This window comes from Prenolepis imparis, unplaced genomic scaffold (assembly GCF_030444845.1).
Source record: "Prenolepis imparis isolate NDT839.2.m4 unplaced genomic scaffold, iyPreImpa1.0 SCAF_12, whole genome shotgun sequence".
In the NCBI taxonomy this organism is placed as follows: Eukaryota; Metazoa; Arthropoda; class Insecta; order Hymenoptera; family Formicidae; genus Prenolepis; species Prenolepis imparis.
Genome location: NW_028141170.1, coordinates 6266523 through 6293620, shown reverse-complemented (window position 1 = coordinate 6293620; position 27098 = coordinate 6266523). Strand labels below are relative to the sequence as shown.

The following is a 27098-nucleotide window of genomic DNA, read 5'->3' as shown; positions in this document are numbered from 1 at the left end:
GAGAGTGACAGCCGCAAAAGATCGTTAATTACCGTTTTTCGAATGTTGGACAATGCGAAGGGAAAGGTTTTGACTTTCGTCCCATTGCCCGTGAAATGTACATTGATCATTCGTGAAACGGAAAGGCGATTAATCAACGTGCGATAGACGTCGCGAGGAAACCTTCTCGGCGAAGTCGATGCCGCCGCTAGCCATTGCCGCTAACGAAACACGTGTCAGCGCGCACGTTAAAATCGCAGATCCCGGAGAGACCGGCGTGACACACTCGTTAATCACCGGCACATCGTGAGCGTGATGGATTAAAATCAACGGCCGGGCGCATCCACACACCACTTTCTTTCTTTGCGAATCATTTCCTTCTTCGCGCGAACCTTTTTCCCAAACTTCAAGTTTTTTGCACCGATAAGTTATATGAAAGTCATTATAGCCGGTTAGATCCTGAGATTTTTCTTTTCTTGATATATAAAAGGATATTAAAAAGATTTGATAATATTGAAGGAGAGCAAATGTTGCTGAAATTTCAAAATATTTTTATGCGTAAAACACGAATCTGTAAATTAAAATTGTCGCTCTCAAGTAGGAAAAAAGTTACAGTGGGTATCGCCCTTTCGTAGGGAGACCGGATTTTAATTTACAAATTCGTGTTTTACGCACAAAAATACACAATATTAAAGTAAAGTTTCGGCAAAATCGAAGAGTTTATAAATCACTACAAACAACTACAAACGATTCTAAAGAAGACTGCGCAAGCGGATTTGCGATATCTCAATGTCGGGTGTGAGTCATTAAAAAAAATTTTTTTATTTATTAATTGATAAAACTACAAACGAAATTATTGTTACTACAAACAACTACAAACAAAATGCTATAATTTTTCGTTTAAAAAAATTAATTTTTAAAAAGTCGAGTGTGCTAGGTTCACTTAGCTCATAAGCGTCTTCCATGTTTAGCATTTAACTCGCATTAAAGCATCGAAGGGCGTGTAAAAATAACCGCGGCATTATCGGCAATGACATATTGACGAAGAAAAGTACACGATGTCGGTCGTGAGTATCTCTAGCATGCAGTCTGGAATTATTATTAGCTCCAACGATTATTGTTAGAATTACATTGCTTTTACGTTACGATAGCGTGACGACCAAGAATAACGGCATGGAAGTTAGCGAATCAATCGTCGAGATATAAAATAATATTTGCGTGGGTCAAAAGAAGTATATAAATAACGCTTAGTCTGTTATTTTTACATACGAGAGATAGTTCTTATTTAATCAGATACTTCATTGATGATATAAATCACACGTTATCTAAAGCTTCAGATCTTTCAAATCTTTCGAGGAAATTTAATCTGGACACAAATAGTGATTGATAATATAATACAATACAGTAAATCATCACGCCCTTCGACTATCGATGAAAATGATCGCACATATAACGTAATAAAGCGTCAAATGATATCTCAAGAATTTTTATACTTGGTCTTTTCAAACATGGCATTCGGAATTTGGGAAGAATATCTTCGCGAAATGGGAACTTACCGCGCTCATATTTCTACTCCGGGATAACTCATAGATTCTCCGGACTCGAGCATTCGCGTAATGTCTAAGATTGATGCGCAAGATATACCAGAGGCGGAAACATATTTCGCAAGGAGCGAGCGAGCGGGAAAATAGGAAATCTGTCCGAGAGCACGAGAAGCTGGGGCGCCGCTATCAGACAATTGAAAATTCCGAGGAAGAGATAAGCGCGTCGCGCGACCTGCTTTCCGTAATCGATCAGATCGCAATCGACAAAGTCGCATACATTAAAATTCCCTTTAAATCGCCTGCCATTTTTTCTCCTCTCCGAGACAGGAAGAGAGAGATTCTCGCGAGAGAGATTAATCTACGCTGTATCTATACAAAGAGCGGGGCAGCCCAGAGAGGAGTTCACGGAGAAATGACACCGAGATACGGGCGGAAGCGGAAAGATGACACGAGCGAAGCGACTTGGAGTAATAAATGACCGCGATGAATAATAACTCGGTTATTGAAAGAAAATTCTGGCCGATACGCGAGAGAGAGAGAGAGAGCCAGAGTTTTCCAACTCGGAGCATTAGCCTAGTTCTCGGATAAGGCCCTCCTTCGCCCTCTCTTCCGAGGTTCGCCGCCTTCTTTCCTCTCCCTTCCTGCTTCGCTATGCTCTCTTTATTCCGCGAAGCCACGTCCGCATAATGGCTATTCAGATATCGAATCGATTTATTTCCCAAGGGGCTTTCGGAAACTTCGCCCATCCCCGCGGTGAACTTGGAATGGCTATCTTCCCGCTCTCTCTTTCTTTCTTCTACCTGTCTCGCTTTTCTCGCGGTGCATTTTGAATCACCCAGACCACCCGGACTTACCGTGGAGCGTGAAATGTTCATTGGGTCACATTCGTTTTGCGAAACTTTTATCGCCGCGCCGCGCGTTTTGTCGCACGCTTCTAAATCGAGTGTAACGAAAACGAGATAAGTTGCAATTTATATGACTACAGTCTACGAATTAAATTTATTTATACGATTACACATATTTCTTTTCGTAAAAAAATTTAACTTTTGTTCTTTGTAAAGTACTTTCTCTTGCTATATGAACTAGATTATTAGATGTATCTTACAGATAACTATGTTAATGTTGATTATGTTATTTAATAATACAAAATATATAAGTTATTGTTAATGAAAAAAATTAATATTGCATTAAGTTATCGGAAAAGTCAGTTTGAACAGAGCTATCAGGTGTTTAAGAGGCATTTCTCAGCTGGAAAATTTAATGTAATCGAACGATGGATACTGTGGATAGTCGATTTAATTACACGGATAAATGGATAGATGGATGGAGAGTTTCATTAGATAGATAAATGGATATGTGGATAGATTTATATCTAGTTAGGTCCATTATCGGGGAGATTTCAGTATAATACGATGAGGACGATTGCTTCTCTACAAATGTGATTAAAATCACATTCAATTAAGAAAGGCGGACGGAAAAGTCGATAACCGTTAATGGAAAGACCAAGTGGTTCAATGGAAGATATCGCATTTTCATGGAGTGCATCTCCATTGATGAATGATATTTTTTAACGATACACAATCAATAAAGAATCGATCGTAAGATTCGAATCGAAGATTCTAGCGCATCGTACGATGTTTTGCAAATATTATAATGTTAATGTTATTTAAGCAGTTTTGTTTAAGAAACTACGATAAATTGCTAGAATGACACTATGTAAAACACTCGGTGAAACATAATTAGCATATTTGAAATGTCATGATTTAGTTGAACCTGGTGAACATGTTTGGTTGGTTTCTTGTGCATCAGTTGCATCCTTTCGAAACATGGCTAAAGTTCGATCGAGAGAGGCAAAATTTGATAACCGTACTTATCTGAACTCACCTATATACACACGGCAACATAAGCGATACTAAAACGTGCACATTAAGTCTTGGCGAGGAACTTACTCGAGAGAATAGTTTAACGGTCTTTCTAGATGAAGTTCGTCAAGAGGCGCTCATCAAATAATTAACACTCTTGCCGAAAAGAGTACGCTTTATGATTTACACTTTGACTTGTACTCCTTCCTGCAATAAATAAATCCTTTCCGCGACTACTCGTCAATATTCTCGATAAAAATTATGAAATCTTAACGCTCATTAAAATGTGGCATAGATGATATCACAAAAATTAAATTTTAAAATTAATTTTTGAAACATTTGAATAAAAAAATTAAAATAATTAAAGAAAAAGTTTTAAAATAATTATATATTTTTAAAAATATCTTATTAAGATTCGAAAGCTAAAATCCCATTGCAAATAAATTCCATTCAGAAGATCTCTTCAGAAAGATGATGGGTAAACGCAACTAAGCATTTCGCGGAATGAGGTTGCGATGGCAAGTTGTCTGACCTTATTCGGGTATCCGTTGTATCTCAGCAGTTTCTTGCAACACTTGCCGCGGTTCTCGTAGTAGAACATCTGCACCATGTCCGCGCGGTCGGTCGCGCCGCTGACGGTGTACGGCGTCCTGGATGACGACGGCGGTTGCAGCTGCTGCTGCTGCTGTTGTTGCTGCTGCTGTTGCTGGGCCGACGATTGTCGACGCCCTAGTGGCACGCACGGGCACCACCCCGAGACCATCACACCGATCGGGCCCGTCGTCTGGCCCAACGCGCCGAGAATATCTCTTCGCTTCCTCGTTTTCTCCAAAGATCACTTCCTCCCGCGAACGAAGGCGAGTCTTTTCATGACGTCTCCTTGTCGCCAACTTGTCGCCGCCGAAACTTCGTTTCTCCAAACTCGCGAGATCCCCGTTAAAAATCGGGTAATTTCTCGCCGGCGAGATAGTGTCCTGAAGTTTCGTTAATGCATGTTTACAAGAGAAACAATTCCGCGAAGTGATGGTGGTGTTGGTGGTGTTGGTGGTGGTTTGTCACGTGGCGCGAATTTGGCAATGATTCTTGTGCTTTTGGCCGCAACCACTCTGAAAATCTGAAAGAAGAAACAAGCGCGATTATATAGATGACTGTGGGAGAAATATACGAGCAAATTTTTTTTAACTTTTTCGACATACGTATTTATTTTATCTTGAACACGTAAATTGTTATACATACAAAATACAGATAAACAGAAGAAGGATATTGACTGTTCGTTATGAATTTTGACAATTGAAACAAAATCTTATACGATCTTTATTTATGCTATGCTATTTCTTGAAAAATACTTCTTTAAAGTTGAAACTAATGATCTTAATAAGCCGATACTGGTCGACCTCCTTTATTTTTATTACAAAAGAGGAGAGTGCGGCAAGGATTAATTCCGAGACCGGTCAATTTAATCCGAGTTCTCCTCTCGCGAACATTAGGAAACGTGGCGTAAATGTCAAGCATAAAAAGAGAGAAAGAGAGCAAATCCCGTCAGGATCTCTGCACGAAACTGCCGTTCCTTTTACTACTGAATATCGTGCTTTCAGGATTTTCTAAGAAGCCTGTTTGATTAAATCCGTGTGCGCGTCGCATCGAATTTCGGTCAGATCCATTACCGTACCAAAAAAGCATGCTGCTCCCCGTAAATCAAGGGCCGTTAGATTTGCCGTTCGATCTCGCGACTTAAATTAACGGCTGCTGCAAAAAGCGGCAGGTTGATAAATTGGTAGATAGATGGATAGACGCCGCAAATGGATGGATGAATTCTCTCCCGCTATAGATTCCCTAAGGACGCCCTGAGAGATAAATAGATATAATTTATTTAGAGTGAGATCGTAAAGAGCGAAATAGAAAGAGATAGATATCGGGAAAAAAAACTAACGATATATTTATGATGACGGTAGGATCTAACACAAATATTAATTAATTAAAACTATATTATATATATATATTTTTTAAATATGATATGTTAAAGAAATAGTAATATAGTGAGAAGTATATATATATGTTTAATAAAATATAATAATATTAATATTATTAACATTAAATTAATATTAACATTACGATCAAATGGTATATTTTCATTGCATTCAAGTAATATATATAATTAGAACAACACAAACGCGCGCTACTTAAATAATAATATGGTAAAAAATTTAAATGGTTATATGTTGTAAATAATATGTTATAATACCTTATTCTCAATTAATATTTTTTGACAGAAATCAGCTGATAACTGTCAAAAATATTAATCGTGCTTAAAGTATTATAACATATTATTTAAAACATTATTTTAATTTTTATAACATTATTTTAAAAATTAATTAGCAAATTAACGCTTTAATCAGCTGATTTCTATCAAAAAATATTAATAAAGCGAAAATTGCTAATTAAATATTCTACCTTACATATTTATATTTATATTGCGTATGTTATAATTTGCTAATTAAATTTTCAAATAATAATATGGTAAAAGTTATAAAATAGTAATATGTTGTAAATAATATGTTATATATAATACTTTATTCTCGATTAATATTTTTTCTTTCTAAAGCTATATCTTTTCGAACGAATCTCCTTCGAGTTTTAATTAATTATTAATATTAAGTCATGTATATAGTATCGCGCGCGCGTTATTAGAGTGAAGTTGCCGATGTTCGTAGAATAGCGGCCATTACCGAAACGCCGCGAGTATCAGGCAGTTCGAGCTTCGTCCCGCTGTGATTAATTAGTAAGCATAATCGTTAGAAATAATTTCTAACCTTTGTATTGTAATATTTATCAATCGCGTATCATAATTTCAACGTTAATATATAGGCGTAATTGTTTGAAGCGCATATTTCGCGAAAAATTCGATGCAAAAAATTTCTTGCCAACATAACCCAACTTAACCTGTTGTCGCGCGCGCGAATGTGTTGCGATCCGTGGATATATTTATCGTTAATTCTAGTTTACACATATTTATATTATGTATGTTATAATGCGAAATAATAAGATTGTTCTAATATGTATGTATTTTATTTGTTACAGGGAGCATTGCGATACACAGTGGGATTCACGCGTCGTGTCGGGAGTGCCGTGTAAAGTTTCGGGCGATCGTAATTATTCGTATTTTCGCGAGTGTCGTGAGTGCTACGAAGGACCAAGAGAGGAGGAGGAGGCCCGGGGAGGCATCGGGCGACATCGGGGCAACTGTGAGGTATGCAAAATAAAAACATTTTTTCTATAATAAACTGCATTGTTCATGAGATATTCGACACACACATATGCATATACATAATTTGAATATTTTGTTTTCAGATCAATGCGCTGTGTACTACAACTCCGCTATTGCACGCATTGGTGAGTGGTTATTTTATGATATTTTTATAACGGTAATGGGGTATATATACATATATATATATATATGTTGAAAATATTAAAATAGTAACATATGTTTAAATAATATGTTATAATATGTTATCTGCGATTAATATTTTTTGACAAAAATCAGCACTGATAATTGTCAAAAATATTAATCGAATTAAAAATATTATAACATCCTTTTCTAAAAAAAAGGCACATTAAGTCGATTCTTGCAAGTATTGTTGCATCTTTTCCGATGCTGATTAACTGTTTTGATTTGCATTATGCGTTATATTCATAGCATCAAAAGGTTGTCATCGCGAGGGTTAGTAGCTTAACAGTTTGTTCAAAATAAAATAAAATAAAATAATATGTTTTAAATAATATGTTATAATATACTTTAAACTCAATTAATATTTTTGATAGTTATCAGCTGATTTCTGTCAAAAATATTAATCGAGTTTAAAATTTTATAAAATATTATTTAAAACATATTATATTATTTTATTTAATTTTATTTTGAACAAACTGTCAAACTGCTAACCCTCGCGATGACAGTTTCTCGATGCTACGAATATAACGCACAACGCGAATCGAGGTAGCTAATCAGCATCGCGGAGAAAAGGCAACAATACTTGTGAGAATTGACTTAACATGCTTTATTTAGAAAGGATATGTCAAGAACTAAGATCAATCGTTATTTTAAACAACAAATAATTAATATAACATTAGTAAAAAATAATTTTTAAATTTTAAACATTTTAAAATTTTAAATATTTTAATTTTAAACAATTTTTCAATTTTTTTAAAACTTTCTTTTATATAATAGTACGTTGCAAATATAATGGTATACAAATGATTTGATTATATCGCGAAGCTATTGAAGATTATCAGTAGAGACATATGTTTTATTTCTTGACAAAACAAGATGCAATGCAAACTGACTCGGCGAAGAGATGGCATAAGGGGATGGGATGGTGAAGCCATAAAAATGAGAAAAACAACACAGAAATTTGCAATTCATGAGAAACGTCGTCGGCTGTGCGTTAGTCACAGAATGCGCGACCTAATTTAAGAATGGAAAATTTGCGCCGTGTCTCCCCTACTCTTGGGTAATAAACGCGTCGCATACCGCACAAACATCATTCGACTTACAGAAAATAGAGAGGAAATTCCACCTTCCGTTTCTTTAGTAAAAGATCGACTAAAGTTTTCATCAAAGAACTTATCTTTTTACATTATTTTAATGGAATCTCGATGCAAATTTTATTTACTGCTTTATCTCATATTATACACAAAATACTAAATTATATTTTTAAGCTTGTAAATACGTAAGATTGACTTAGAAATAGATAAGATTGTCGTAAGAAATATATGAGAAAGAAAGAGTTATAAAAAAATAGTATAAACGAAGGTCGACGAAGAGAAATCTGAGAAAATGAAAAAAAACGGCGACATTTTCGAGTCATCCTGTATAGTACACGCAGTCGCATTAGCTGGAAAGATTAATTAGAGCATGATTTATACATATATATTTTCGGCGAAGGAGCAAAGACGCCCCTTTCGCGTTCTCCAAGACAAAGCCGATTGCACTTCGCAGAAGCGCCTGGGGTGTTTCCGTAGTTCCCTCGTTTCGAATCTGATTCTTGTACGACCTCGTAATACGGGTCGCCGAGGTACTGAGAGGACGCGCGATAAGTTTGCTTTACGGTTGCGCCAGATGACGTCGTGCCATTTTAATAAAGCAGAAACCGCGTGAGAGAGAAACGAGAAATCTGCCTTCCGCAGACTTCGGGTCACTCGATGCACATCGTAAAGATGCGTACGATGCCTTGATATGTCAAACGCGAACGAGTTTGATTTTGAAAAAAAGATATTTGATTTGACATTAGTCATGATTAATTTTTAATTATTTCTTTCCATATATATATTATATATTAGAAAGGGATGTCGCGAAGCTAAAATAAGTTAACGTACGTTTTGTGGATCGATATACATCTTCGACAAAATCGTTATATCAACCAGGCGAACGAAAGATCGTCGATGGATCAATTGTTGGATTTCTCGAATCCGAGAGAGTATTGAATTGTTAACCAGTATCAGTTGAAGTGCGGGAAACTCCAGGTGATGAACACTTTATGATTCCCGGGTGTATGGAAGCAAGCTTTTATATTCATGGTAATCTGCATCTCGCGTCGTATAAAATTTAAATCTATTAAATAAATGTTTTTATCGCGTAAATATATATATATAATATAAGCTTTTATGAAGAAAACGAGGAGAGAAAGAAAAAAGGAGATAGAGAGAGAGAGAGAGAATTTTCATAGAATTTGTAAGAAAAGTGAGTTTATGAAGAATTAAATTCGACGAATGTTACGCGAGTGCGTTTCTTTGTAACTTTTGAACCGGTTTTCTCTCTCTTTCTCTCTCAGGACCCATTCGTCCGTTGATGTAACAATTTTTCACTGTGACATTTCCGGCTTAGAGCTGTCCCTCGAGAATTCAACCTGCTCTCGTTTCGTTCCCGGCCGCGTGGTCATAGATTACTTACTAAAGCAGAGCGTAATCCCAAGTCTTCGTTATGCCAACATAACGTACGTAAAATGTATAAGAGAGTCATATAACATGGGAAATAAGCAGCGCGAATCACACATTTGGAAAATATTTTTTATGAACATAAAAATTACGAATTTTCAACATTTAATTTATTATAACTACTAAGAGCTTTAAAAAATACTGAGTCAAAAATTACTATTAAATATGTTTTATGACGAGTACGAAAAATTAATATAATGAAACACTATTGTGCGACAAATGTAATATTACTGTATAATATATATAAATCTTTTTTAGCCGCCTTTTTTAAAATATTAATTTTTTAATCTCTGGTATATACACAATCAGATATATTTTTAAATCTCTGATAGATATATTTTTTAATCTCTTACATATATATATATATATATATATATATATATATATATATATACCAGAGATTAGAAAATTAACATTTTAAAAAAGGCAGCTAAAAAATATTTCCTATATATTATACAGATGTAATATTACATTTGTCGCATGTATATTTTAAATTGCATTTCTTGATATTTATATAAATATTTATAAGTGATTGATCGCTGTTAAGCGAGAGCCCTGTGCTTGATCGTAAACTAGTTCGATTGAATAAGTTCGAGGCAATTCCTTGCCACTTGTCGTTACTGTCACTCTACGAATTTTCCCTACAGTCTGCAACTTTTCGGAACCGGCTGACTAGTTCGGGCGCGATTTCTGCACGAACGAGCTAAATCGACTCGACCGGTCTCGCCGGAATTGCTTCGTTCGGAGACTCGCGGAACCGCTAGTAAAATCAACGACGACGTGACGACATCGATTTTTCGACGGCAGGTCGAAGTTTAATTAAATCGCGGCGCGGAACTTGCGGACGAGGAGCGACCGCGTCGAACAGATGTAAAACCCATAAAAACGTAGATTAACCCCTTCGGTACCGACTCGCGACGTAACATACAAATCGATGTGGTTCTGGTAAAAAAAAGTCCGTAGGATTCATTATTATCGTGTAACGAATGTTCCGAGTATTCACGGAGACAATTTGTCACATGTGGCAGTGTTAAATAAAAATGCTTAGATTCGACGCGAACATTTAATAAAATTTTGCAATTTTTATCAAGTCAAAGATTAAATGAAGATGAAGAAGATATTTCTTTTTAATATCTTAGAAATATTGAACTGAATCAAATTGTGTGAATCTCAAAAATGACGAAGCATCGTATTTTTTAATTGCACGACAATTCAATAAATCTCTAACTAACATAGTAAATTTTTCCATATAATTAAGAGATTAAAACGACGACACGTCGTCGCGCGAGAAATAAAATGCGAAAAAAGGGGTAAACTAAATGTGACGTTCGTGCGAGTTCTACGAGTATTCGCGAAAAAGTTTGCTGGAATATTTTGCAAGTGTATGTAGCTTATTGTTACGGATGTGTGTTCCTTTTCACGCGTTTTACACGGAGATATAGAGAACGCGCTCGTTAAATCTGTCGCCGGTGTGGCTATACGCGCGTTCCCTTTTATAAGTTCGCGACCCCGTAGTTTTGTAACAAGCCGCCCCAGTGCGAGTGCAGGCACACACGCGTGTGCGAGCTCGTTTCCGGACTTTATAAAGCGCCCGCAATAGTTATCACGACAAATAAACAGCGCGCGAGTCGGCGCACCCCGTGACGCGCGGGAGGCTAATGTAAACTTACGAGAGACGATTGCACACGTGACGTATAACACGCGCGTGAAACAACGAGCACGTGCGCTCCGAGAAGTTCAACAAGCGCCTGAGAGCCTTTTTCAAGGAGAAGCGGAAGGAAATGCATATTTAAAATTGGAATTTGTAAAAAATTGATCAATATCAATGACGTTAGATATTAATTTTATATATTATTATAATTAGTCTATTAATTTTACGTCATATATATATATATATATATATATACATATATATATGTCTATAATGTCATTGATATTCATCAATTAATTATATATCGTATTCTCTCTAGAATTAATATAATTATTAAATTGACTAAATTAATTTGTGTTAAATAGAAGAATTACTAATATTAATCGATCGGCAATTTTTTTTTCCAACACGCGAGAATTCGATGGGAGGGGCTCGCGAATTATCGAGTTGACGATGCGAGATCTCGCCGCGAGAAATAAAGACGCTTAGCCAAGCCGAACGTATCATATGCACCTGCAACATCCGCGACCGACAGTTTGATGTATGGGACCGCGGCGACGCGCGCGGGCACAACACGAGCAAAAAGTCTCTCCGCGTAATCCCTCTTCGTTCCCCGAGAAATCTCATTACGGAAAAGTTTGAGGGAAGGCTCTGCGCCGCGTCGCGGGTGGATGGAGATTCATCCTCCGACGTATACGGGAGTCCACGGCCCGTGGAAATTGCGAGTACAGGAGGAGAGAATGAGAGAATAGTCTTGTAGCCATTGTCGAAGATAACTTCCCGCGATATCTTCAACAGGACTGAGGTGGATTTAAACTTGTTGAGTTATAACATGAATGAGAGAGAGAGAGAGACCCTTCCCTTTCTATTAAATTTAAAATTCTTGAATTGATAATAATTCATTCAAAATTATCATCTTAAAATAATTCTTTGTAATGCGAAGTGTATGAACTTGCGGTTCTAAATAATATCATGAATAATAAGCTTTTTCCCTCTTCATGCACATGCATTGGAAGATAGAAATATGATAAAAAAATATAGTAAAGATGCAAATATAAATATTTTTATGTAAAAGATATAAATGAAAAAAAAGAGACATAATGAAAATATAATTAATTTAAAATCTTTAGAAGAGACATTATTTATGAATATTCTTATAAACTTCTTTGAAATAAAACTCCTATCCAATTGTAATGTAATTTTAATCTTTGAATAAATGAATAAGGAAATAAGAAATAAGAAAGGCATGAATAAATTTAAAATGTAAAAGAAATAAGAAATTTCTTGTAACTATTTTCAAAAATAATAATAAAAAATTTCTGTTAGGTCAGGTTAATCGATATTATTTATTATAATATTAATATCTAGTTTGGAAAATTGAAACGTTTCTAAATTATAGTGTGTAGGTATATATCATTCAATCCATTCGATTTCTTAAATAATAAAGTGAAATGTGATAAAATTTCGAAAACACACCTCCGTAGAGTAGATTCTCGATCGATTCAAAATCCTGCGAGTGAGATCTCCTCCTTCACTTTGACTTATATCGAAGCTGCTCCGACTTCGAAGGCAGGAAAGCCGACCAGCCGCGCACACACCGTACGTGTAACTAGGGCCTCCGGATATTACATCCCGAATTTCCGGCGTTCTTAATCTTCCCCCCGCGCGCTCGGGACATCCTCCCTTCCGTCTATCTCAGAAAGGATCGCGAAGCATCTCTCCAAGGAGAATGAACAAAGAGGTTTCTCGGATAACTGACGCGAGAGAGGACGAATGAGGATGGCGGGAGGAGAAGAGCGAAGAGAATTCTCTATTATTCGACGCGGTAGGACTATAGTAGTAGGTCCTTCCTTCGTGGAGGACGTGATTGAGCGACAAGAGCCGGAAGAAAAGGGAGCCGCGCGCACTACTAACACCGGGTGGGAGTGACGTGGGGATCGCGTGTTTCGGTCGACGTACGGACGCGGACTAAAGCTCTCGACGGACGGACGGTCGCTCGTCGTCGCGTCGCGTCGCGTCGACTCGCACGACGGCGAGAAGCGGCGGCGGCGGCGCTTCCTCTTCCCTCGTGGTCCTCGCCCGTACGGCGCAGGGCTGACTGAGAGAGGTAGCGGCGCCGAGCGTCGCGACGCCGCGCCGCGCCGGAGCGACCCTTCGGGCCTGCGTTCACCCCGTGTGTGTCCGAGTTGCGCCGATCTCCGACTACTCTGAAACTCTTCGCCGGAAAAGTTTTGTCCGGTTAGGGTAATCGCTTACTTAGGGAAAGAATCGAGTCGCGATTGTCCGCTGAAAACGCTGTCATTGATTCTGGAATATTGCAAGCTAATGGGAAGTATTCGGTATTCTATCGAAAAATTAGAAAGAGAATATTTATTATTGTTTTGTATGAGTTTTTAATTAATTATTACACATAAGTGTGTGTAATTATAAAGAGATTTTAGCTGGTAATTTATACGCTCTTAATTCTGTTAATTTATTATTATTAATATACTATATTGTACACTGAGAAAATTTTCTCTTAGAATTTACCCTGAAAATCATGGGACATAATCGTGGGACAATATGGTATGGAAAGAATTTTATGAGAATTTCTCTGATTAATATTTATCACAATAAAAATAATAATATCTAATACTAAACTGCAGTAAAATTAATCAAACATATTTTATATTTTATTGTAATAGATATTATTATTTTTATTGTGATAAATATTAATCAGAGAAATTCTCATAAAATTCTTTCCATACCATATTGTCTCACGATTACCATGATTTTCAGGATAAATTCTAAGAGAAAATTCTCTTTGTGTATTTTTCTCAATATATCTATATTTATATTCTTTAATTCAGTTGTTTAATGCAAAGTTTTAAAAGAGAAAGATGCAAATTTTCTTTGGAAATGTGAATACATACTATAGGAATTTTTCGGCAGCTTTTTAATGAATAAATCTTTTTTTTTATTTTTTATATTTGGAACTAAACTCTTTCTTCTACATGATCGTAAATATGAATTGATTGAATAATTAGAAAAATTAAACTAGAGTGGTACAAAGAATCGCGAAAATAAATACGAGCTTCTAATTTAAAATTCCGCCGTCGTTTTAACGTCACATCGTATAAATGCTGTAACATACATTGTAACACAAGAATGACAATTTATGAAAATTCTGCGGAGGATCACGATGCGGCAATTGCCAAGGCATTTCTAGCTGCAATTCGCGCGACTCGAAGGTATATTAATAAACGTTGTACACAGAACGGGAACCAGCATCTCCTTTCCCGCTTTCCTTTTCGTCCTTTGTACTCCTATCTCGCCATCGCTTTTTCTTCGTTCCGTTCTTTGGTATACAGTGCGCATCTTTGTGTATATATACGCATACGTGTACGTCTTTTCAGTGGTACATCTCCAGCAGCCAGTATCGCCATTCCTCTCGCTTCCACAATTCTCTCTCCGGTTCCTCTTATTTTCTGGAAAAGAAAAACGTGCGCGAGAGTCGGACACTTCATGTCTGCAAGCATCGTCTCTCTACGAGTCTTCTTCTTTGATATCTATCTGTCGTTTGTTCGTCTTTATTTCACCTTTCTTGCTCATCACCGCCCATCATCATCGCGCGCGGTTTCTCTCCTCTTATATTTTGCTACTGGATACTCGACGTTAAAACGGACCCACATCTAACTTCGAGTCACCGCGAACGTCGGAAAACACGTTCGACTATTTTTACGTCCGTCGCGATCTCGTAACCCGTTTGCACCCGCTCGAAACGATCAAACGTGTCCGAAGATGATGGTCGCTTTATATCTTTTTATAACCGGCAAAAATTTTAAACAAAGAGCACAAAGATAAAAAGTAAAAGAAATTTCGATAATGTCGGAAAAACCTTTCCTTTGCTTCTTCTTGTCAAATCATATAAATCGTGATAGATAACAATAAAAATCAAACCGAAGATAAAATATATGATATAGAACAAAAATTTTTTTATCTTATTATTTTTTTTAAATTGTATGATCAGTACGATTGATCGCGAGAAATCTTGGCCGATGACAATTATTGTGTACGACATGAATACCTTCCGAACCAGATCGACCGTTTCGACCACTGGATATACGCACATCTTTTATGCACGCAAACGCGATACGTGAGCCGTGTGGAAATGCCAAGAGGCATTTCGGAGTAACCGGAAGAATGAATATTTCAGGAGACGAGAGTCTTGAAGCGCGAGTATCTCATTTTTCCGCGTGGCCGCGAAACACGAACTAGGACGATCGGAGCTATTTGTTTTAAGAATTGATCATTCCGCGCGGCGGCTATCGACATTTTCGAGGAGGATTCCCGCGACAAGTGGACGCTGCGGTGGAAAGATGGGCTTTCCTGCCTTTTTCGGCTTGATATAATCAAATGCAGAATTTGATATGATCAAATGTAGAAAATTTTTATATACGTTTCTCTCTTTCTCTCTCCCAAAAGTAACATTTCATTTGTATTCTCGAGTTACGATGAGAAAATCGCGCGCGCGCGATTCTGGCACGTGTGCGTATCTCTCTATGTAGTTGCGAGAGTTCGTGAACCGGATTAGGGCGAACTTTGAAAAGATCGAAGGGACGATAACGTCGGGAGCCGACAGAGAGGCGGAAGCTGGACCGGATATAGAGTTCTGTAGCAGGATTATTGTATACACATACACATACACATCCACATCGTATATATACGCACACGTAGGCGGCCTCGTGCCTTTCGTTCTCTCTTTGTCAGCTTTTATTCTCCTTCTTTCCCCTTTCGCCGTGATACGGATTATAGTGTCCAGGATCCAAGTGTGGTCGAATTGTATTTCCAGCAATATCGCGAGACCCCGTTATCGTCGCTCAAAAGTTACCGTCGTAGATCTGTGTGCGGTTGAGAAAGTAAATCAAAGAATAGTATATATCGTGTTAGAAAAGATGACATATCTCTCGGTGACACACAATCTGTTGTCCCGTTCAGCCAGCTGATACACTTTATGGCGCAACAACTAGTTTCATCGAAATTTTACTTTTTACCATCGAATCTGATTTTTTTTTTTTTTTTTTTTTTTTTACAATAAACTGTAAGATAATTGAATTTTATCACGCGCTATTTCCGATGAAACTATTTTCATTCTTGAAGAGTGAATAGAAATTATAGATCGCTCTATTTAATCTTTTTATATATCTATAGATGGCTTTAATTTTTAAAAGAAAAAGACGTGAATACAAATGTGATGTAAGTTAATAAACGGCCATTATAATTCGACCAATGCGATTTGTTTGTCAGTTAATATTGATATGATTTTATATACGTGTAATAATCAGGTGGAAATACAGCGAGTGCGCAGAAGCAAATAGAGCAGAATGTAATATTGATCGTTAGTTGGTGTAAACGTTATTTACAATGGCTTCTATTATTACATCTATAATACAAAAGAGTAACACTCTACTTCGGAATTACTAACACCTGATAATTTTAATGAATACAGGGTTCATAACGCAATATTGAAAGGATGTATATCAACAATATCATCTGAACTCAATTGATAATTAATTACACTAATTGTTTACAAATATATTTGCTTGTAATAATATCTATTATATCTATATTATTTTATTATTATAAAAAAATTTGTACAAAAGGAAAGAGTAATAATTTATATAAGAGAATCTATAAAGTCAACGATACGCGTAAATTATAGGCTTTATCTTTATAGAAATGCACTCATAAATTTATATTCATACGTGTTTAATTAATTTTTTAATAAATTTGTTATAATAAATAATTTTTAATAAATTTAATTAGTTTAGTTATCAGTTAAACCAAACAATTAATTAATATTTTAATTCTCATCTGAAAGCACATTCGCTATATGCAGGCTTCCTCGTATTGTAAAAATTCGTAAATTGTTTGACGACAGCAAGCACAATAAATAAATAAATATATATATACCGACAGCAATAGATTCCCGGGATGTTTGTCGTTCTTATGCACTCGACTCAGTTCGCGCGTACACACCGAATGCATCGTCCGTCATTTTTAGTACTCTGGTATATCCCCTTCTATACTTATGTCTGTATTCGTCAGACACAGAGAGCATCCGACTTTTTTGCGACGCCTGCGAGCGAAGTTCCGCTGTCGTACGCAAGACTCTTTTTTCCGTTAACGTTATTAGCGCGTTTCGAGTTTATGAGGTATACAACGGCTGAGCGAACACACACAGGGTTGGCTTCAACCATTTGAAGCTAAACGGCCTGAAGCCATTCGACATCGACTTTTTCAAAAAAGGGAAGCTCTCGCAAAAAAATCTTACCAAAAAATAAATGAAAATTTATTTCATTCGAAGACTCACATTTTTTGTTATTTCACAAAACGTGTATATATTTCGCGCGTACATTTATTAATTATTAAAATTTATATCTATATATGTATTTGTGTCTTCTTTCAAATTTAATTAATAATTTTTTTCTCTACTTTTTTCGACATAATTATAATTATAATAAAATTATAATAACGACATAATTATTCACATAAATAATATACACAATAGGTAATCTTTGTACTCTCTGCTGAAGACTTGTATCTACTGGACTAGTTTTGAGATCGTCAAGTAATAATCTTTCTCACTGTGTGTGCGCTTAATATTCTCCTGAACAAAGTTTGTTCGATTAGAATATATCGCTCTTAAAGTGATACTTATACAGCGCGGATGCGTGTTGAAATTAGCATAGAATAAGCGGAATTACACCATCCGTGATCTAAGGGTTTAGACGGCCCTGCGCGAGCGAGTGTATATTCTCGTCGCACGTTTCTAACTTTAGAATCCTCGGGGGGACATCGGACCCGCGCGTGCACAGAGCCCACGTTTGCATACGAATGTGTCGCATGCTCGCGATTAACGACGTCGCATACTTGCGTCTCTTCAATCTCATTCGCGAACGAAAAGATTCGTTTACGTCCGGGTACATTCGGAGAACGAATCCCTTCTTAAAAGTAAAGAAGCTCTCAAGAAGCGAGCCTGTAATCGCGACTTTGATAAAATAAGAATATTTTCTTTGATACAGATTATATCTCTTTATTTAGAGCATTCTTCTTAAAAATAATTAAGTAACTGTATTAATTAACGGGTATTAATATGTACACAAAATTAAGTAACTGTATTAATTAGCAGGTAAAGATTTAACTCGATGATACACTTTACGAGAATAAAAAAAAATAAATTATTATCTTTATTTTAAAATGTGAAATTGTTATTTATATATTAACTAAAATTAATAAGAGCTGCTGTTTTTGTTCTTTGAATTTTTTGTATTATTATTGAATTATTTTTTATTATTTTTATTAGCAAATGAGCTTGTCTATTTAAACCGGTTTTCTGTAAAAAAAATGTGAAAAAACTGTGCGGACAAAAATATAATCGCAATAAAAAGATAAATAAATGCGGTTATTCCTGTGAAAACAGGCACGCGTCGCTGCGCGAAAACAAGAATCAAAGTGATTCAAGTGCAACACACGTTGCATCGTGCCTTGAATATATAATACGCGATGCCACTTGTTTTAAGTGGATGCGTAGTTGCGTTGCTTTCATTAGAAAAAAACGATACATATCAACGTCGCGCAAGTTTTCTCATATTAAATCGGTTAAACTTTCGCTTGAAGAGAGCGAAAGTAATCGCGTATATGGATTTTATATATATATATATATATATAACAAAGAAATTTATCAATTTGCAATTTGCTTTATTTATAAAGAACTCTATATTTAAAAAGTGTATTTGACTATAAAATTGTATTTTATTTGGGAAATTTAAAAAGTGCTAAATTGAACAAGCGAGAGAGTTTTAATTATATGAGAATTATGTGAATGACTATATTTTTCTTCTCAAAAGATTCATCTCGATGTACTTTGTGCACCAAACCATTCGCGCGAAATGGCGCGACCAGGAAGGTTAATTGCGACGAGCCTCACGCTCTCAAAGCAAGATGTTTTGCAACGCTCGTGAAGCCTCTCTCGATGGAGAGATCCACGTTGCTCCCTTTGATTTATGAAAGTGATTTCGTGCACTTTAGCCAACTCGCTCGAATTTGTCGATCTGCACTGCTGCTGCTCTTTCCTCTCTCTCTTTTCAGTTAATTTATTCTCAAACGAAACTGGCAAACGAGTTCTCAATCTCTTATTTCCTTTAATTCTGACGCTCTGATTAAAAAAAAATATATATACTGTTGCAAAGTTTCGACGACTTGTTACACAAACGCTACACAAATGCACGACGAAAGCGTTGGACTTTTTATCGAACGCGCACGACTTGGAACCATCTGCAAGTATTTTAAGTTTCCTTCCGAAGTTTCCTTCCTTTCTTTTAGCGATTTCGATGCAATCAATTTACGAGTCTTATCAGATGATTACGGTTCAATCGAAGTTCGTTACGCATAACAAAGAACTGTTTAATGTCTAACTAGCTTCGAGCAACTCGCAATAGAGATTATATCGAACTTCGAGATTAGTTCGAAACGAAAGAAGACCACTTTATCGTGACTTATTTATATACATTTTACTTTAAAAAGAAAATATATCTTTATAAGAAAAAATAAAAAAAAGTTTTGACATTTCTTAAGAATTGTATCTCTTTCTATTTCGTTTATTTCGATTTCTAATTTTTGATTATTTAATATATTTATATTTTAATCTTATGAAAATTAAGTAATGATTGAAAAAAACATACCTATATTTGAGACGAAAATTGAGTTCTCTCGTCGCATAATGAGTTCCGATTGGCTCGACACTTTATCCACTCTGTTCCGCGCATTGATCAGTTTAATTGGAGCTTCCATTAGCGTGCGCCTTATGGATTAAAGTCGGAGTAGGAAGGGAAAGGGAGGGAAAGGCTCGATGTCATCTTAACCATCCTAATCGCAAACTTTGACGACCACGGGGCGAAAGTTGTCGCGCTTGATCGATGCGAACTCGATGCTAGGAACATGTAGTAGCTTTCACGATATTTCCCACGATACGGTAGAGTCTAAGGTTCCCCTTGTCCGGAGGCCGCAGTCGTCGTCGGTCTTCTCGTAGCTGCTTCTTCAGCTCTCGCGCGAAATATCTTTATAAAAGTACACGTCTCTCGCGCACTCCCGATTTTCGCGCGTCCGATCATCCGCGTCCCCAGGCATCCGACATTTTTCTCGATACATCCGTGTCGAAATCGCTAACGCATCGCTGTCGACATGATTCGTCCATTTACAGTCTCCTGCGGAAAACTACGATGCCGGGACGATTTACAGTCTCCTGCGGAAAACTACGATGATGGACGTGACAATATTAAGACTATTATTAGCAATAATTCGAAAACTCTCCCTCTTTCTTTGATAAGAGGAAACTGTCAGCTGTTTGTGATGAATGAATTGAGTTAATGTCACAATAATCGAATTAGTCATTTTACCAATATAATAGTTTGTTGGAATGAAAATTGATAAATAATCGTAGTAATTATATTTAAAATAAAAAAAGGAAGTGCGTATGCGTTGTGTAAAGAGGATACAGCAGTATATTTTGCGAATAATCCTTCGTTAAATTTAAATGGCTTATCATGCTTGTGAAACATCGAAAAGCCACGAAAAATTAAAAATATATAAAAATACAAAGTTACGAAGAGTTTCTGTAATTCTACTCAAGCGACAATTACGTGATTAATTTTTTATCTCATTTTATTGATTTTTAAGAAGCATTTAATTTAAGGGATTGCGGGGCAACTAAAAGTAAATTCAGAATCTCGTGGCAATGCGAGAAATAGTAAGTTCCAGGATTGGTCGAAAGTGATTGAAAGTGCATCTCTCGCAGAACTGATAAAGAAGTTACTATGAAAAAAGGGGAGAAAAAAGAGAAGAAAAAAAGATAGGAAACGGAATGAGGAGAGTTCAGGTTATCGAAAGCAGCAAGATTTCTCGCGCTTTTCTTTTATGCCACCTGCAGTTTCTTTTCTCTTCTGACGTCTGCTTATATATTTACATATACACATACATGGTGGTTGTAAATAAGTCATTTATGTTTGTGACTGTGTATATAGTACATGTTATTTATGATCGCGAACGTCTGCGTCCCAACCGAGCTATTATTTTCTCTTGTAGACTCGCTTAGGATAGTTCCTTTAAGGGGTGCTCTTACCTTGCTTACGTTGAAAGATCACCCCGTCGAAACCGGGAAACCAGATGGCTTTCATATAATACGTCGAACGCGATGTCGACACGTAAAAGCTTGTTTATCTCGACGTTTTCGGTCCTATAACACCACGAGATTTTTGCTCTGAAGAAGGAAAAATATGTTCTGTAAAACACACGTTTCGCGACAGAAGTGCTTTCGCGTACTTACATCAGCATCGACTTATGCGGAGATACGTTTCGATTTCGAATACAAACACGCGGATGATAATGAACATTCCGTCGCATAATAATGTATCTATCAGATCACCGATGGCATTAACTTCCGGAAACTATGTCAGACTTGCTGAAACCATCATTAATCTTGGCGTAATTACGTTATTTTACGGATTACATTACCGGATCTGAACTTTTTTAAGTCTTCTTGATTTATAGTACATTGAAATTTATACTTGCATTATAGCGAGAATATTTATTAGCTAATTAGATCTATATAAATAATTAAAACTTGTACTTTTTATGAAGCATTTTTTCATTCTTCATAATTTATCTATAATGTAAGGTGTAAATTCATTTTTATCATGATTTTTTTCTCAACTAAAAATACTTTGTGCACTATAATAATTTATTATTAATAATACGTACATTACATCTATTTAAATTATTAAATTATGTATTAAATTAATCATATTAAATTATATATAATACGTACATACATTACATCTATTTAAATTATTCACTGATATAATTAAACCAATACATTTCTGTCGAGCTATTCTTTATTCCGGATGATTTGTTCTCGTGTTTGACAGAGAGATATGCGTACCATCTCTCTATCCCGGCGAACTTTCGAGCCTCTCGTAACCAACGAGCCTCGTAAACACGGAACCATACTACGAACCATGCTTTCGTAACCATTAACGATGGACTATGCCGCCGGTGTAAGGGATATTAGGAAGGGGGAAGGAAGAGGGGAAGCCATTCTCCCCCTTCGGCACGTACATACAAGCTCGGGCGCGTCCATCGCCCATTCATGTGGGCCTTCCGACGCTATCCGGCTCCTTGCACGGCCGAACAGTGCAAATTGCTATCATCTCGATCGTCCGGCAATACGTACAGGAAGGAGGGTGCCTCGGATATATGCTCCCTTGATTATTTGAAACGACATACCGTGCAACGCTCGATGGGATCGTTGAACGACCAGTAACGCATCTCGATATGATAGATCAGAGATTTCTGTGGTTTTCCCTCTTAGCTACCGGATGCTGCAAACGTTAAACTCTATTTTCGCTACTTAAAAAATTGATTTTAAATTTATTAATTAGAAATTGAATGGGAGAAATAATAATTTTCTATCTCTATGTGTTACGATTGTGTTTTGCCGAAGAGATTAAATTATACATACATGAATAGAAATTAAATTATATATAATATTCTCGTAACTCTATTACTTTATTATTTTCTTTGTTTCTAATTTACTATACTTTGTTTAATAATTTCAGTACACAATTATAAAGGGAATTTAGCATAGTTTAATGATTGAATAGTGGAAATCTTAAACTCTCTAAATACGTTATTGCAAGCATTGTACATTCACCATGCTCGATTGAATTTCGCCCCGCAACAATCCGATCCGATTGTCAATGACAAATAGCCGGCCTCCCCATTGTTCTATCGCCAAAGCTGTCACTATCCGTCTATCCATTGTCGCTCTTGTTCCTAATTGAAATGAACCTACTAACTCGTCGCACTATTGTCGCCTGTTTCGATTACCGTTTATCTTGCATTTACGTCGCGTTCTTCGAGAATGAAGCTAATGAATAGGACAAATGTCAGGAAAATTCTTCTAAAAAAATATCGATAGTTTCTCGCATTCTCATATTTGGCGGTAAACATAACGCACGCTTTAAGTGTAGTAACATATAATATAGTATAATGATTTTCTATCAAAATATACATAATTCTGACTATTTAGAATGTTGATATTTTTAAAATATTTTTATTCGTGATTTATGATACTATTTTTAATAAATGAAGATTTTCCGTTTAGAATCGCACAATCGAATTTATAACTAAATTTATTAGCGTTGATAATGCAACATATTTATCACGATATTGGCAAATAACGCAACGAATGGTCGTCATATTTACCAAATTATCATCGTAAATCACCTGTTGCCGCGCTCTATCAATTACAATACATATGAACGACAAGTTGCGCGACGACAGCGAATGGCATTAAGCCATAAAATTCGTCGCGACGTCAGCGATTTTTGGAGACGCTCGTTATTCCATTCATTCGCGATTTTACGGTAATTGGTAGTAATGTGGCATCCACACAAAATGAGTGCCGACTATTATACTATCAGTGTTGAATCTGCCTCTTCCAGATTCTAGACTGTAAACAATAATTATATAATTTAATTTTTCATACTTAATTTAATTGTCATTTTATTAGATATATTTATATATTTTTTATATTTGTTTTTTCTATTTCTCAATTTTTGTTTTTAACTTTAATCCTTTTAGTTCTTTGTTTTTTGAAAGAATATTTTTTTCTTATTCTTTATTTAATTAATAACTATTATATATATAAAATATATACACATACAAAGATTATATGTATAAAATTTATATATAAAGATATCTCCGAGATTTTATTTTTTGCGCATAAAGCTATTTTTATTTTATATTCAGTTTTCCCTAATCATGTTTGTTGTATGCATTCTGTATATTCGATTTCTGCTTGCACCGATCACGTTCACGTTTCCACGTTCAATTGGTCAACCGGCAGCATTTTGGTGTCGTGTATTGATAGCAAGGGACGAGAAACGCCAATGGAGATCCCATTTGTGCCACGATCGAGGTGTTACGGGACAATTGTTTCGGACGCGACTAGCACGTTTCTAATCGTAATTCGGATAACGCGGACGATGCATTCGACATCCCTAAATTCTAACGCCACCAGAATATAATGCGCATCGATTTTGCTCTCGCAATTTCTACACCCGAAAGTCAAACATTCTCGAACTTTACCTTCGGTTGTATTTAAAATTTTTATTTGATAAAAGTATACATATATTTTAAATATTTAAAATAATTATTTTTAGTGTATTTTTTAAAAACGTTTTGTTGTAAAATGTTACTTATCGATTCGTACCTCTACGTAATTTATCGTTCAAATCCAGTTTCTAGGATGTTATATAGGGGATCTCACAGATGTGTGTATAACGTAACTTGCTAAATCTAGGACACTCTGTATATATTTAAGGGGTTTTCGCCGATCCCGACAGTCGGCTGTCAGGGCACGACATGCTAAACTTTCCGCAGAGTAATTTTCCTCGCTCTCGGGGGTAGGAATAGAGTATTGTTTCTGGAGGCTCGGCTAGACAGAGGGTCGAGGCTCAACGAGCACTTAAAAACGGCCAGCCCTAACGAACCTATTTGCATTCAATAATGAAACGAACGACCGACCGGGCGAGCGTGTGTATTCGCACCAAAGAGCTTCACTTCTATCCACCCCTCTGATTAATAATACAACTTTAATACCGACGGCTCGTCTTTGTCTTACGGCGAATGATTCACGGACTGTTTTTCACATCACGAAACTAAACGCAAATTGATTTCATTTTTTTAACGCAATTTGTCTGGGAGCTTATTTTTGAAATATTATTTTTATAAAAATTTATTCATTTGTGAAATATCCCAGAGAAATAAAATTACTCGGTAACGTTAAAGAATTGAAATAAAAATCCTCAGTGATGAAACAGAATAATGGGGGGGAAAAAAATAGGAATATTAAACTCTTACTATATTTTCGATCACTTGATAGTAAATTAATAATACAGATATTTGATAAATTTTAAATCGAGTAAATTTACGTTACTTTTAATATAAAAAATATGTATAATAAAAATAAATTTTTGACATTTTACAATTGTTTGAAAAGTCAAACAATTCAAAGTTATACTTTAATATTTCAAATTTTTTATTTTATATTGTAATCTGTAATTCTTTATCTCATAATATTATCGGTAATTATAAACAATGAATATACAAGTTTTCATTCGCAATTGTAACTATCTTTACAGATATATATGATAGAAATTCGAGATTGAATAGAAAAAGATTCGTTAATATAGCGACGTAAAATAAATCTACATATATATGTAGACATATCTTAAGCCATATGCAGATGTGGGGAGAGTATGAGATAGAGATTACAACGACGATTACATCGGTGGTGAGAAATCCGATAACACCGCTGTAATGTAAACGTCGTTCGGACCGAAACTCGCGTATCGGATTCGTTGTCACAATTCGTTCGAAAGTAGGGCGAATTCAATATAGCACTTCCAGCATCCCACGGTCCACTCTCTTTCTATGATATTTTTTCCGAATAATATAACTCGCATTTCCTAGATATGTTCAATTTTCCGCGACCGCCACGCTCTCTCACTGATGAAATAACATTCATATCGCAAGAAAAACACCACTCACGACTTATGATAGCAAAATATGATTGAACCGTGTACAGAAAAATATCGCTGGCAGATACGTGACGTATATACACATCGTGTAATATACATCGTGATTAAATATGATAAAATAATAAGAATTTGTGTAAGAGAGAGAACGAAGTTGGTGAATTTTTTGTTCTCTCCAAATATTTAGAAGAATAACATTTTTTTTGTAGAAAAAAATCTATTTTCTATAATTTTGAGATTATTAATAAAATTTATAAAATGTGTTATTCATTAATATTTCTTTTTTTATTCGATATTTTTTTTAATTAAAAACAATAAATTATTTCTTTTCTGCAAAAATTGTCTAAAATAATTATTAAAAACACGGTAACTGTTATACATACGTATAACGAAATATCGAATATACGTATAACGAAATATCGAATATACTTTAATATTGCAATTTTCTGATGGACGGATTAACCTGTTACATTCGCAGTACGGCGGTAATCCTCGACAGACAGCCATCGCGGTTAATTTTTTCGCAGAGAAAAGCTGGATGGAAAAATTCGCCTTGTGGAGCGTATAAACTCGCAATAGCGAGCGCTCGGCGAAATACTACTCTGTCTGTTCCTCCCCTGTATAGGCGCAACGACAACGTTAAGCTGCGCCATTGGCTGTGTTCCAGATTTTCCGAAAATCCCCGCGGGATCGGCCGCTGTCTATATATGTATATGGAGTCAACGGTGTAACGCGATGGTCCATACTCGATTTTGTAGAGGATAAAAATAGATTTTTTTCCCGCGCGATAATTGAAGCGTACTCTCTCTCATTGCGGTTTTTCTATTCTTCTTCTCTTTCTCTCTGTTCCGCCATTTTTCTTCCCTTCACATCCGGATTTTTCGCGAGCGCTTAGTCCATCAGAGCGCGTTAATAGTTAAGCGGACACCATAATGGCGGGCTGTGCAATTTCGAACTTTGTTTCAATTTCCCACATAAGCGCGCCGGGTACGAAAGCAATTTAACTCCCTTCCTCCCCCTCTCTTTCTCCATAATAGCCCAGGCCAGTTTGCAATGCCTACGTCGGATTAATTGAGTACTTCCATTCGTTCGTGGCTTGTCTATAGTCGCGGTTGAAATAGCTCCGGAGTCCGGATTTGAACTTCATCCGTGAGATTTCCTAGCTCTGTGTTGTGTTAATCTTGCGCGAAATATACACAAGTACGGATTCAAAAAATCAACTCTTATTTTTTTAGCATTATGAAAAGATCTTCATAGAGGAAGAATATAAGAGATAATATTTTATCCTAGGATAGAATATTATAAAAATCTTAATTTTAAAATAAATTTATGAATATATAAGATTATAATAATGATTATATTTATCATTATATATTATAAATTATAAGTCCATGATTTTATAATAAATAATATATTGTGCAACTATATCTAAATT

The 27098-nt window shown here is 35.9% G+C and overlaps 2 protein-coding genes across 2 annotated transcripts in view; one reads left to right on the top strand and one right to left on the bottom strand.

The window, feature by feature from the left end:
• LOC145943683 (uncharacterized) overlaps nucleotides 1–13098 on the bottom strand; it is a 46234-nt gene extending 33136 nt beyond the window's left edge. The window contains exons 1-2 of the mRNA XM_083051428.1: nucleotides 12501–13098; nucleotides 3918–4499 (exon numbers count right to left, since the gene is read on the bottom strand). Of these exons, the coding sequence (XP_082907554.1) occupies nucleotides 3918–4148 (231 nt within the window). The 5' untranslated portion in view covers nucleotides 4149–4499; nucleotides 12501–13098. The remainder of the gene's footprint in view (nucleotides 1–3917; nucleotides 4500–12500) is intronic.
• The window catches only part of LOC145943679 (outer mitochondrial transmembrane helix translocase), an 81616-nt gene continuing 61051 nt past the window's right edge, over nucleotides 6534–27098 (top strand). The window contains exons 1-2 of the mRNA XM_083051417.1: nucleotides 6534–6632; nucleotides 6734–6775. The gene's annotated coding sequence lies outside the window, so the exon portion shown is untranslated. The remainder of the gene's footprint in view (nucleotides 6633–6733; nucleotides 6776–27098) is intronic.